Below are 14799 nucleotides of genomic sequence, written 5' to 3'. Positions count from 1 at the left end.
TCCTGAAAGAAAGAAAAAAGCGTAAACTGCAAAAGCCTCTAAACATTCAATGACTAGCTACACAAGCTTGGGTTGGTACTAGTGCCAGTTCGGAGCTAGTTCAATTTGTGGACATTTAAAAAAAACTGTTTTGCTTTTCCACAGGCTATAGTGCTACATCATTACCTCTGACCAGCAAGGCTAGCACCAAGCACAACAACAACAGTGGCAGACTACAACCCATCTCAGTTCGTGTTGCTCCTAACTTCGACAGCCTTACACAATGACTGAGTAGTTGCTACACTAGCTGCTTTAATAATGGCAACAAAGGTAGGACTTGTTGATTACAACCCCAGCCCAGTCTCTGATGCCAGTAGTTCTTGGTTCTATACCAGAACGAAAGAAAAATGCCACTTTCAAGCAATTTTCCTGGCAGAAAGTCGAGTCTTCAGCTGTTGAAACTGGCTTAAGATTAGGCATTGGCTTCGAACTGCCTTAGTAGAAAAGGGGCATTAGTGTCTCAACGTTACGAGAAATGAAAAAAATAAAAATTATCCATCAGTCACATTCAGCTATGTCCAGCTCAGAGAGTCTGAAGTTTGTTTTTTCAGTGCAAAATCATCTTCGCTGGTAAAGATCATGAGCTCCACTATAAAGCTTCCATGAGCTGACGATATACACAGAATTTTGTTTTCATTAAAATGAACGAGAAAGCAGTTAATCTCAACACACAACAGACAATGCCGTTACATTAAAATTATGCACACTAGAGGAACACAGCACACCATCCAAGGGGAACCTTTTAAGGTCTTTCCATCAGTTACACTGAGCATGTACCTTGAGGTACTTCGTAATACTCAAAAAAACATGAGAAAACAACATCATCAGTGCGACAGATACATGGGCTATGTCTTGTTCTACAATATCAGCATGCAGCACCTTTAAGAAGCTAGGTGCCACATTTCCAACAGCAAAAACACTCACAGGCACATGCACAAAAGCTGCAAGATTTATGTCTTGCTTTCAAATTGGACTCTCTCAAGTTTGGACAATGTAATGATGCTGTGCCTGATCCTAACAGCATTGGAGTGATTTTAAAAGCAGTTCAAGCATCAGCTCCTTCAATGTGGATATGGTAAAAAAATCAAAATACTGCAGCTCCCATCTCATATTCCATACTATATTATACTTTTCACACTGTTTTTTCCTGTAGGCTTTCTTTTATTTAATTGCAAATTCAATCTCTAGCTTAATTAGTAGGGATACTCTTAGAACGTCCCTACTATTACAGCATTTTTCAAAGCACAAAACCGTTGGGTAATACTGCAGAAATGGTGTGCTATTATTTTTCTAATTAATTAGACCTACGGTTTTCTCAAAATTCCTATTTTTCCAATTCAGAACTAGACACTCATATCGCCCTGATTTTTGCACAAACTCCCACAAAACTTGTAATAAAAACATTCAGCTGGATTTTTCATGTGCAATAGAACAAAATGCACCATTTGAGTTGTAAGGATCCTTTTGGTACCCGCACTAAACCACTGTGCTCCATTAATTCCTTGATCACTTGTTTTTTCATCCAATCAGAAAACAAGAAGTCAAATGATGGAGGTGTGATTGGGGGGGGGGGGGGGGGTGACTGCTACTTTCGATAAAAAAAAAGGGTAAAAAAATAAAATAAAATTATAGTCACCTTTAGCTTTGATTATAGCACGTGTGAAAATTATTCCTCATGCTCTCAGAACCACCCCATCACAATTTGAGTCCTAGAAAATATTTGCGCCATCAGGAAAGAAAAACTCCATACAAGTGATACCCTGGTCATTCAGTACATTCAGGTTCTCAGATAACCATTTTATTGCCACATAACATTGCTGAGTCTAGACCTGACCAACTGAAGCAACCCTAGATTATAACACTATCTCCAGAGGCTTGTACAGTGGTCACTGTGTGTGCACTTATCACTTAATAGGGTCAACATGACCTTTCTCCACTGTCCAATTTTTACGCTCCCTAATCTCATGGACACAGCTGTTTAGTCACAATCTTGAAAGTTCTTACCACATTGCACGTGTATGCAAATGCTCTTACTTTTGGTTTTCTTTTTAGAAAAATAAACTTTTTTTTTTTTTTTTTTTAAACGCATACAGCATTTTATCAAAAATAAACATTGTCATTATTCGCCGACATTCCACGAAGTTCTGCATGGTCCAAAAAAAAAATAAACATGTTTAAACATGTATTTAAGGCGGCTTAAACATATTTAATTTTTCGCGTGGAAAGATGGAAACGTAATCGCAGCGCCAAAAGTCGCGGTGAATCTTGATGCATGGTACTTTGAAAACCGAGGTATTTAAAAGAAAAAAAAGTATTTCAAATGACTAAGAATCAAAAAAATTAAGGCACACATTGGAATAAATAATTATACAATAACACTAAGGTGTGCAACTAAACTTTCAGAACTAAAAGTTTCTAAATCTACAGCTCAGGCATAACATATCCACCTTTACTGACAATTTCATTGTTTTCTCTTCCTGGTTTCTTCATCTCTTGGCTCGCTGATATTTTTTTTAATCGCTCCCTTCCATTTTGCAGCCCGCAACAGAACGCTCCATCAAATCAATACACAGCTAACTGTTTGTGTCTCCTTCACCTTGGTTCTTCTTCATTGGTGTTTACTGGCGGCTTGCACCCAGAAACTTTGTCAAAAGTGCGCTGACTTTGTATTTTGTAACATGGTACACCCAACACTGCCTGTGGTTTTTACTGTTGACCAAGCAACTTCCAACATTTAAGTGATCTCCATTCATAATATTTTTCCAACCCACAATTCGTCCACAAAGTTGACAGCCCAGCACCATCCTTCCAGGATTTGTTTTAAAGGGTTCTTAACTCGGTTCCAGCTATTTCTAATTTCCATAGTTTTTTTTTTTACTTTTCTATTTGAACTTGGCCCCCAATTTGGAGCTAATATCTTAACTAAAAATTCCAGTCTGACATCAAATCACACTTGTAAACCACTTTGAAGACAGCTTCACAGTGGCTTAGTATTTGTTTTTTCTTTAGAACTTCTTGTTCTAGTAAGTAACAAAAGAAAACTATTTAAAATCTCTACAGCATGCTGGCACTGTTGTCCAGTTTTTTTCCTACTCGGTAGTCCTGGCTATTTCTGCAAGCCTGCAGCTGTTTGCACTTTTTACATATAAAAGCAAATGCCAAAAGAATGAATCTGTAAACAAAAGTAGTTGCAGTTTTACATTTGGAAAATCTATTCCTTTCCCTGTTTTTTAAAATGCAAAAAGATAAAAGCATCAACCTGAGAACACTAATAAGACCACCAGCAGGGCAGTGTGAAACCATAAATGCTCTGCTTTACAACAGTGACTAAAGCTCAAACCGAGTGTTAAGTCAGGAAGTCAGCCACAGATAGAGATCGTTGAATATAAAAAGATCTGAATGTAAGAAGTATATGACCTATTTCAGAGTCTATGTCAAACGCGACAAGTCTGCGACTTTGCTTTGATAAACATCCATATGGTAAAGATCACAGGGTCCTTAAAGTCAACAGCAGAACTAAGGCAGAGAACTTTGGCTTTTTAACATCAGCACAATGATAAAAGATGATTCTCACAAGGTGTAAATCTTTAAATCAATGACTATCATATGATAACTTCTACATATAAACTTGGACTGGCTAATATGTTTAAGGTTACATGGCCCCCATCTGTGTACAGATTGAATAGATCTTTTCTGAGAATTATCCTTACACTGTTGAACACAGAGTTCAATATTGACCAGGTGTAAAAAGTGCCACAGGAAGCAGCAGCACTTTCCAACCCTGCACTGCCTATGCGCAGTCATGAGGGCAACTCTGGATCATTTTAAGATGCTATCCAAGCAAGACTTGATAAAATGCCCAGGTCACTATCAGACTGGAAGAAGTTCCCAAACATTGTTATACACAGAAAGATCTCCTATCCGAGTAAGGCAGGTCATGGCGATATAAGGAGGCGATTAGGACCTGTATAATATTTTACTCATATAAATTGAAAGTAAGCATATCCACATCCAAACACACAAAATTCAGTAATTACTATGTAACTCTAGCACACATTTTCAACAACCTCAATAATGCAATGAAAAGTTAATTCCCTAAACCATAAACTCGCATCTCCATGACTAACATTATAACAAAAGATTAAGCACTAACATTTTAATATGTTGCTTCCAATATCTATAAAGCATTTAAGAAACCTCTAAGGATAATGTTATAAACGCTTAGGGTATAATTTTAAGAACTTAAATACATCACAATCTACTACCTTATTACATGATGAGCTGTAAAAGCATTAATATTAGCCTTAAAAAAAAGTTGCAAAAAAACTATACATTTATAAAGTGGTCAAGATATGAAAATTTTAAGTTAACACTAAATGTTTACATTAAAATTACAAAATATAAGAAACAGCCTTTAATTAATAAAACAATTAAACGCTAAAAACTACATTTGAAGTGACTACCTGAGGTAAAAGTGAGCGTTAGCTGCCATGGTAACTCTGACCTCAGGTTAGCGCTAGCTAGCTAAATCTCACATAAACCCACACAAAGTCATTAGCCACTCAGTAAGACTAGCTCAAAACCCTAAAAATATAAAGTGTGAGTTTAAAGAGTATATCTGACATAAATTAAATCCCCTCGGGTGTAACAGTGAGACGTTTGCGTGTGTAAGTGTGTGTGTGTGAGAGAGCTAGCAGGGCGAAGGGATCAGCTGGAGCGGGTGACGCGGCAGCGCTCGCGCACTCATCGAGCTCGCGACTGAACACAAACACTGGCCGATACACTGTACCACCTCAGCAACAGGGTTGTGTTTTATTTCAGCACACACTCACCCTGCTGAACCAGATGCTGAGCTGTGTGTCCGACAGCACGGCGAAGTAAAAGCGCTGCGAGCTGGGCTGGATGTGGAACGGCTCCTCAGCGCTCTGCAGCGGGCACAGCAGCCTCCGAGGCCAGCCCGTCAGGAAGTACATGGCGAACAGGAACAATCCGTCTCGGCGTTTCAAACTGATCTACTCCCGGCGCGTTTCCATCCACACGCAGGAGAAATCCCCTTCAGGCTAGCTTTTTAGCTAGTTAGCCGGTTAGCATCCCCGCTAGCAGCCCGTGTCACTGCGCGCAGAAGACCTGAGCTCATTATCAAAATCCAGGGATGTCTATATTCAAAAAGATATCTAGATTTAAGAGAATAGCTGTGTAATGTATCCAAAGGGTTTAAAAAACAATATTAATCCTTAACCCGATGCCATTTTCGCGTTTTTCACTCAGCAAGTATCGACGCTAGTGTAACGGGAGCAGCGTTTGTTTTGAAGCGAAGTTCGGCGTCCGAAGTCTCTCGCGCGACGTTCCATTGACGCCATCTTTGGCCTTTTTATGGATCTAAAACCCGATTCGTTAATCCCAACACGAGAAGGCGGGACTAGAGGCGAACGGGGGCGGGGTTTATCGGCACGCTTTGACGTGGAAACGTCATTTCCTGTGCCAACAGTGCATCTGGATCAAGGGCTCCATCTGGTGGTGCAAAGTGCCTCATTACAGTACCCAATACGATCTACTCTGTCACGTGTATTCTTTTGAACTGGCCTTCATTAATTAAACAATATTACACGAGAGGGAGTGTTGTACTGCTGGATATAGCACAGTTCTAATGCAGTCTGTTTAAATTCCTACCAGCATTATGTAACCAAAAGTTGAAAATAAACCAAATAGTCTTTAACTTTGAGGTCTTTGTTGTTTCCCATGTGTGACGTGATCAATGTAATTTCTTTCATTAAGGCAATGTACTGTAACAAATGTCTAGAATGTAGTCAGAGGCTTTTCATTTTAACAGATGGTTTGTTATGAGCTCAAACATTTGCTTTGCTCCAGTGTTCTAGCAACTATGAAGATTCTTAACCGACTGTTACAGTGGGTAGTGCTTTTATGTCTACTGTGATGTAACAGTTGGCAGCATCATCATCAACCTTCATGTCATACTGTGAGCCTATCAGAGTGTAAAGAGCGGCCGTGAGTTGACCGCATACAACTGACAACAATGTATGGAATATTACATGAGCTGCATGTCCATATGAATTGTGCTGCTTGCGATGCTAGAATCTATTTGCTACACAAAATTTGCCCACTAGACATCAGTACATCGAGTTTGTAAACAAATAAATCTTTTGTTTAAACTATTGGCTTGAAAGCCTAAACAGATAAATTGAGTTAATCTAGCCAGACTTTCCGCCATTAAACCCCCCAAAATTTTAGCCATTATCACCACTTATGCAATCGCTCTTGTGTAATCAGATTACATGGTTGGAAATAACTGTTTTTATACAAGAAAATATCTGAATTGCAATTCAAAACATACCACCACACACAGACACACACAGATCCAGAAACACTACAAGTTGTGAAATTTAAATATTTATTTCTCTTTACAGACTAACTCCAAAACCATTCTGGAAACATATCAAATAGTCATTTGAATCTGGTCTGAAGTCTTCAGGGAATGGAGATTAAGCAGCTTAATAAATCAATATATTAAATTATTATATAACAATTAATCTATAAAAGGAAATTCTAAATAGGACTAAATTAAGCTTATGTAACAATGTCAGATCAAGAAAGCATGATTTTAATAAAAGTATCTACAGCCAAACATGGTTGACGTTTACACAGCTGCATGTTATGTCAGTCCTTCTTTTTGTCGGAGACTGCCGTCGTCCCGTTAGGTGTACAACACACGTTTGCGTTTCCGTTGCATTCAGTCTGAGAAAAAAAATAGAAAATAACACACTTGTTATTTAATTCGATTTAGTTTTATTTACAAAGAGTTTTTAACACTTGTCATTGTTGCAAAGCAGCTTCACAGAATCAATCAGGTCCGTGTGCAGGTGTGTATGCGTGTGTGTCCCCTACACAGTAGCCCCTTTTCTGCCTTCCTCCTTTCCTTTCTCTGGTCTCAATCACTGCAGCTAGGATTCTTTTATAGCAATTGTGTCAAAAACTAATGACACACATTCTCTCTGCTTCCTGCATTCAGCTGCTTGTTCTCCGCTCTTTTTGAACATTGAACATTTAAACATTGATGCAAAGAGCATGCATAGTTAGGCCCAAAAATAATTGGACAGTGACACAATCGTCATGATTTGGGCTCGGCATGCCACCACATTGGATTTGAAATAAAACAACTACAACAGAATTGAAGTGCAGACTTCACGGTTTAATTTAAGGTGTTAAAAAAAAATACAATTAAACATGTAGGAATTGTAGCTATTTTTATACAAACACTCCTCATTTCAGGGGTTCAAAAGTAATTGGACAAATGAACATAACATTAAGTAAAATGTTACTTTTTAATATTTGTTTAAGAATCCTTTGCAGGCGATGACTGCCTGAAGTTTGGAACCCATGGACATCACCAAACGCTGGGTTTCCTCCTTTATGATGCTTTGACAGGCCTTTACTGCAGCTATCTTCAGTTGTTGCATGTTTGAGAGTCTTTCTGCCTTTAGTCTTGTTTTGAGCAAGTGAAATGCATGCTCGATTGGGTTGAGATCTGATGATTGACTCGGCCATTGCAGAATATTCCACTTCTTTGCTTTAAAAAACGCCTGGGATGCTTTTGCATTATGTTTTGGATCACTGTCCATCTGTACTGTGAAACGCTGTCCAATCAACTTTGCTGCATTTGGCTGAATCTAAGTATATTCCTATACACTTCAGAATTCATCCGGCTGCTTCTGTCTTTTGACACATTATCAATAAACACAAGTGACCCAGTGCCATTGAAAGTCATGCATGCCCATGCCATCACTCTGCCTCCATCATGCTTTACAGAAGATGTGGTGTGCTTTGGATCATAAGCTGTTCCAAGTCTTTTCCAAACTTTCTTCTTTCCATCATTCTGGTACAGGTTGATCTTAGTCTCATCTGTCCAAAGAATGCTGATGAATGGATGTTATAAAGAGGTCTTTCTTCACCATGGAAAGGATTCTGCGATCATCCATGGGTTCCCAAGCTCACCAGTGCACTCTATTTTTCTCAGAATGTACCAAACTGTTGATTTGGCCACTCCTAACATTTCTGCTATTTCTTTGATGGATTTTTTCTTTTTTTTAGCCTCAGGATAGTCTGTTTTACGTCCTTTGAGAGCTCTTTTGACCGCATGCTGTGTGTTCACAGCAACAGCTTCCAAATGCAAACGCTACACCTGGGGTCCGTTCTTCGTACGTCGCTAACTCAGTTAGCTGGATTTGATTGTTGTGGATTTGTCCTGATCTTGGGATTGTTTCGTTCTTCGATGCGCTTCTAGCATTTGTTGTCATAGCAACATATCCGTAAGCTTGAACCTGCTCGGGAGCAGGTTTATTTCATGTAAACAGGATTTAGCCTGCGCTCCTGCCGGGTTATGATTGGTTGAAATGGCGAGGTCACATCTGATTGGTTAAAGAGCACGACTGACTCACGTGGAAAAAGAAAAGTATATGCCCCCTGCCATGGACTCCCCTCCACCCACACACACATAATCGCTATCAAATATTATGTATAAACATAAATTCATAGGTTTAGTATTATCAAATATGATATTACTATTATGATAAACTCTAGGCACGAGACAGCCGTCGAGACCATTATTACAAATTCTTGTATAATGTTTATTTTGTAACATTTTTTTTTTTTTCTCAAATTACAGTTGAGTCTGCACTTTTTACGCCCATATTGATTATAATTGTATCCTGAATATGTTTTTGTAAGCAGCTAAAATAACAAAACTTGTGACACTGTCTAAATATTTTTGGGCCTAACTGTATGTCATAGGTTTTTTTTATAACCATTTCATGCCTTTCTGTTGTCAAGAAAGGCATAAGTTACCGAACTGTCGGCTCTGCGTTACTACACTTTTCAAAAGGTAAAGTGCAGGTTTTGTTTGTTTTATTTTTACTTTATATTTTGTATTAATTATTTTTATATGAATATTTTTGAGTTGGGAATGAATTATCTAGGTTTCCATTATTTCTTTGGGGGAAATTCACTTTGATAAACAAGAGTTTTGATATGCAAGCATGTTTCCAGGACGAATTATGCTCGCAATCCAACATTGTCCTATGAGGCTGAAAGATCAGTACAACAAAAAAGGTGTTTAAGGTAATATGGAGTCCACTTACGTTATGTTAGAAATTTCAGTTCAAACTATTGAGCGACTACAGTGACAGGTGATCAGAGAACAGCTTTCTGCATCAACCCAGTCCAAGACCATCTTCATGAAATTCTTTTCTTTCCATAAAACCAGGGCTGGTGCCCGTATTTTAACATAATAACAAGGCACTGCATGTTAAATATGATCGTACCTTGCTTGGTTGGTTTGTTTGCTTGCCCTGTGTGTCGGTTGTTTCCGCCTCCTGTACTGCTGTTTTGGTCCAGAACCGGCTGATGAAGGGAGAGATGAAGGGATAGATGATGGGCTCCAGGAAGCGTTTGTAAACCCACAGGAGGACGGGAATGACAATGCAAGGGATACACACCATGACTGCAGGTAAATATCACACTGAGAAGATAAAACAATATATATAGTTACAGTTTAATCACAGCTTTATCATTAGAGAATCTCTATTGTGCAATTTGAGATAGTGAACACATTTATACTGAAGTTATTTATAATAGGTTTGAGTTCAAGATCATGTAAGGGACCAGCAAATACGATATTACCACTTTACCTAGGTGTCAATTCGATCTGTATTGAGATTAGTATTAAGATTTTACAAATATCCTAATTTAATTAGATTTTATAACAAACTTGACAAATAATTTACTTCGACCACATAGGATGTTGTGCTGCCTGCCAGTTTAGAGTTCCACCTGTAGGGTCATAGAGAAATTGCAACTCCAACTCAAATAAAAATTTGGAGTCAGTGTTGTTGTTGTTAGTCTTTCGGCTACTCCCTTTCTGACACAACCCTCCCATTTTATCACAGCTTGAGACAGTGGGGCGATTTTTTCCAGTGATTATCCTAAGAAAAAATTATCCTATCATGTTTAATTTTCCCCCTAAGAAACAGTCTAATGACAAATTATGTATAACATCATAATTTTAGTTTTTTACATAGTTCACTACATGGACCAAGTTCTACATTCACAAATGTAAATTTTCTAAATCACTTCCTAAAATATCACCTTTGCTTTTTGAGTTACAAAACATTTTGAACTCTTTAAATCTAATAGAAAACCACAAATATATTCTCTGCTATAACCTTGACATTCTGAGTTAATCAGTAGAACACTGATTTTTCCCCCTGATATTTAGTTAGTTGATTTCTTGTATTATTTCCCTTTTTAAAAATTATTAATTTGACTGTTTATTGGTGTTGTCTATTGTTATTTACTTACATATTTACACAAGCTTGCTTATGCTGTACATCTTCTGTTAAACTGTTGGTAGTTACATGTATAATTACATTTTTATACCTAAATCTTGTACTTTTACTCTTTCAATATTGTAATTGTAATGTTTTGTGACTAATAAAAATAAATAAACAAAGTTCTCTACATGGTGTGCTCAGAGTAATATTCAAACCCCTATAATTTTTATTCATTAATATTATAATTTAATCTGCCTGTCTTATAACTGATCCTATTATCTTTTTTTATTCTTACCATTTGAAATATTCTTAATTTAATCTTCTTATTGAATATTTTTTAAATAGTTTTAAATGAATGGAGTTTATATTTAATGTTACTATATTTGTTAAATATGACGAAACAGCTACTGAGGTAACATTTCTAGAACATTCCGACTCAACCCTAATGTCTCGCGCGTTTGTACTGGTTTATTTCTAATAATTTAAGCACAGACAGTTACCCATACATGCTCCTTTTGTGACAATTATCTAAATATAACTTTTCTAAACACAGTTTCTAACCGAGTTAATAGTATAAATTTTAACACGTCTGTATTTGTAAGCCTACTAAGCAAACCAGTATTAGCCAACAAGCTAACAAAAACACCCGTCTGTGTACGGAAACCCCGAACCAAATCAACATCACCGAACAAAACACAGCCCTGTTCCACTTACCGAGAATATCTCTTTCTTTCTTATTTTTATATTTCTCTGTCTCTCTCTTTTTTGGTCAGCTCTGTTTACGTCCCCCTGGTGTAACAGACGCTAATGAATTTCCTAGTGGAAGGAAATGTGTTTAAGAAAGACGGGAGTTTGTTTTTTTTTATCAGCGCCACCAAGCGGACTGGAGTACAAAGTAACTCACCTCCCACCTGTTTGTTTCAAACATTAAACCACAGTAACCTGCAAGGAAGTGAATAACCTTGATAAAATACTTTTTATTTATTATTATAGTCTTTTATTAGCAATTCTCTCTCTCTGTGTGTGTAGGCCTACGTGTGTCTACCTGGAAATCCGATAGTCAGCCATGTAATTTATATAGCTCTGGATGTTTATTTGTTGTACTGCGTGAAGATTGACAACAATTCCGATCAATCGTGACAGACGTAAAACCACTCGTTAATGTGATGTGGATGGCCATGTACCAAGATGGCTAGTGGTGCTGGTTGTCGACAAACACTCAAATGCACGAGTGACACACACACACATACACAGACCACAAAAAGCCCTTCGGTCTTCCCTACATAAATGTCCCTCCCTTCACTCTGCCAACATGTCGGCTACTTCTTACCGCCAGACTCGTAGCTATTCTAAAGCTGTCTAACTAACGTTGACGTTACTCTGTTCTACACTCCCTTGGCCGCTCCGGCAGCCTGAGCACTCTGGACTGCCTCTGCACTGTTGCCTGATGTTGATGGCCCTACACCAGCAGCTGCAACTGAACGTGTGGTGGTGGCAAACATTTCTGTGATTTTCGCACATTTTGCTGCTTCCACTTGTAGGCTTTTGTGTCTTTTCTCTCGCAGCTTCTCTGCACCCCCCTTGCTCTTTTCTGGTTTATCCATTGTTATAGACGGACTATCTCAAACTCCGGTCGAACTCTAAATAGCAGATTTTGTCAAGGGGAGATGAGGGCTGGCCAGGAGGGAGGCAGGGTGTGGCCTGAGATTTCATTGGAATAGCTCAATGTCCTTTAAGACAGTCAACCAATGGGCTGCGATTCCTGCCTCAGATACTGTACCATTGCGGTAATAAATAAATTGGCCTAATAAACTTAATAATACAAAAAATACAAAATTATGACTGACAGCCCTGGCCCAAAAATGTGCAACGACCCATCGGGCATTGCCGGGTATGCCCTATGGTCAGTCAAGGCCTGCACTTCGGACAGTTTGGGAATGGCAATTGGCCTAATCTGCATGTCTTTGGACTGTGGGAGTAAACCAGTGTACCTAAATCGAAAACCAGAAACCCACCAAGCACGGAGAGAACATGCAAACTCCATGTACACAGAGGCAGGAATCGCACCCGGACACTGGCGACAGTGCTAAACACTAAGGCGCCGAGTAACCTTTTAAAGAAAATTTATTAAGATTTATTTGGTCAATCAATTTTTCACTCTGTAATCTGAAAAACAAGATGCTTTTTGGTGGTAAAAAAAAAAAAAACATCATCACTTAAAATACTATTATTTATTGTAAAGTTTTGTGAGTATTTTATCAGACACAAAATATCACATTCTTTTATATAAGTAGGATGGAAGCAGGAAGACAGGAACTATAGTGCAGACATGGCAAACATCTAAGGCATTGAAAGATAAATAAATAAATACTTATTTATTTAGATTCTGAACAGTCAAATTACAATGAGGTGGTTTTTTTGCATCAAGGTGGAGACGGTTTTGTTCATAACACTAGAGCAGAAGAAGTACCAGGTACAAGAAAAATACTTGATTTTGCAAAAAGTGTTAGAAAGTTACCCAACTGCAATGTGAAAAACTGGTGGAGAGCCAAAACACATGAAAGCTGTAACTGCGAATCTGGGTTATTCCACCAAATACTGATTTTTTAATGGTACTTCGCCAAAGCATTAACACAATTTGTTTAAAAATTATCTGCATTTTGTTATTAAAGCTCTGTAAATACTGCATGGTCTTGGGATTTCTGATTTGTTGTGATGATGTCATTTCCTTTAAATATACACTCTTAATAACAATAGTTATATTTTGAATTTAGGTTAAAATGTTGTCAAATATTGTCAGTTTAATATTCAAAGATATTAAACAAAACTGTTCATCACCAACACATGCACCTGTAAGAGGAAAACAAAACATTAAAAATAGATTAAAAAAAATAATATATATATATATATATATATATATATATATATATATATATATATATATATATATATATATATATATATATATATATTTTAGATGTATTGAGGAAAAAAAGAATAGAACTGTCTGTGTTTTCTAAATTTATTTGGATGCATAAGATGGCCTGGGTTGGTGTGGGCAGAAGAAGGACTGCTGAAACATTGGAGCAGCGTGAGAAGCGGCAGTGGGTTGACCGAACACTCACCATTAGCAGGTAATGGTAGCACGCAGGCATCAGGATCTGCAATCAGGTGATCTCTATTATCAGGTAACCTATATCATAATAATCCCTAGTCATGTGACTAAGATGGGCTTTCGGGATCTTTCAGGGTTTTTTCCCCATAATGGAAAAAATTATGTGTTAGATTTTTTTCATTGTAGAAAATTAGCCATGTGTTACTGATAAAAAACAATCTGGCCCCTTTTTCTCCAAAGGGTCCATCTACAGCACATCAGACAATGGATCCTCCCTCCGCCCCCGGAGATATATCTGTTGTTTCTGTGGCAGTTACTTATTCAGGTAAGTATCGTATCTGAGCACTTGGGTTAAAGGACCTTGCTTAAGGTTTTAACAGTAGGTCGGTGGAGTTGGGGCTTGAACTGGAGGCCTTCTGATCAGCAGTCTTACACTTTAACCAACAAGCTACCCCCGCCCCTCCCATGTTCACCATACTTAAACAGTTCTGTATGTATTTTTCTGTTGTCATATTTGTGACCATCGAATATTTTAGATGTACATTTCAGTCCTACTCATCCTTAGATAAGGACCCATAGAAAATGACCCACAAATGTTACTCTAAGTCTATTTATTTAGCATCAGCAAATACTAAATAGGACAAAAGTGTCCATAAGAAAAACGTTTTGCAAAGCATTAACCCTGTTTAAATACTCAAAATGTAATGTTGTTGAGGTTTGATTGTAGGGTGGAGTTTCCTGCATTGGTTCTTCCATAACAGTGTAACAGGGTAAGAGTTGAAAACATGATAGCTGACTACATGATAATAAACAAATTCCTGCACTAAAACAAGGGGGTTAATGCAAGAGCGACTCTGATATGCTACTATAAGAGGACAAATAATTCAGAAGTCCTTTTTTTTATGATGAGGTACGGCCAGGTGTTACAGATTCTTCCATGTAGAAGAAGCCTTCAGGGTCTTCAAGAGAGTACACTATGTGCTTGATAAGGAAACACTAATTAGTTGTAATCGATCTATTTTTATTTAGATTGAAAGCATGACACACAATTGCTCACTTATACACAAAATATTGTATAGATGTTTCTATAATTTGAAATGCAGTGATCTGTTATCACACATGGAGTTAGACAAGAATAATTTTATAAAATAAACTTCACTACATTGCTGTACAATGCTTATATGAAGTATAATTAAGTATAATTGTGAAATACTAAATGTTAAGCAGTAAATCTAATAGCAAATCTGAAATAATGGGACACACCATAAAACAGAACCGGTGCTTTATGAAACAGAATACGAT

General features: G+C 37.6%; 2 protein-coding genes across 2 annotated transcripts in view; both read right to left on the bottom strand.

Annotated features, from left to right (window-relative positions):
* Positions 1-5400, bottom strand: part of ric1 (RIC1 homolog, RAB6A GEF complex partner 1) — a 56591-nt gene extending 51191 nt beyond the window's left edge. The window contains exon 1 of the mRNA XM_053477836.1: positions 4872-5400. Coding sequence (XP_053333811.1) covers positions 4872-5012 — 141 coding nt within the window. The 5' untranslated portion in view covers positions 5013-5400. The remainder of the gene's footprint in view (positions 1-4871) is intronic.
* Positions 5401-6431: 1031 nt separating this feature from the next.
* On the bottom strand, positions 6432-11216 carry LOC128507170 (UPF0729 protein C18orf32 homolog). Its single transcript, XM_053477846.1, has 3 exons — positions 11097-11216; positions 9375-9571; positions 6432-6792 (listed from the first exon to the last, which is right to left on the bottom strand). The coding sequence occupies exons 2-3, from the start codon at positions 9549-9551 to the stop codon at positions 6715-6717; spliced, it is 255 nt and encodes an 84-aa protein (XP_053333821.1). The 5' UTR covers positions 9552-9571; positions 11097-11216; the 3' UTR covers positions 6432-6714.
* Between the last annotated feature and the right edge of the window lie 3583 nt (positions 11217-14799).

This window comes from Clarias gariepinus, chromosome 19, assembly GCF_024256425.1.
Source record: "Clarias gariepinus isolate MV-2021 ecotype Netherlands chromosome 19, CGAR_prim_01v2, whole genome shotgun sequence".
NCBI lineage: Eukaryota > Metazoa > Chordata > Actinopteri > Siluriformes > Clariidae > Clarias > Clarias gariepinus.
This window is presented reverse-complemented; position numbering and strand designations above follow the sequence as displayed.

Coding starts and splice junctions, on each gene's coding strand:
- LOC128507170 (XM_053477846.1), bottom strand. CDS start 9,551: ATGGTGTGTATCCCTTGCATTGTCATTCCCGTCCTCCTGTGGGTTTAC. Junction 6,793..9,374: donor AAACAAACCAACCAAGCAAG/GTACGATCATAT, acceptor TTTTTTTCTCAG/ACTGAATGCAACGGAAACGC.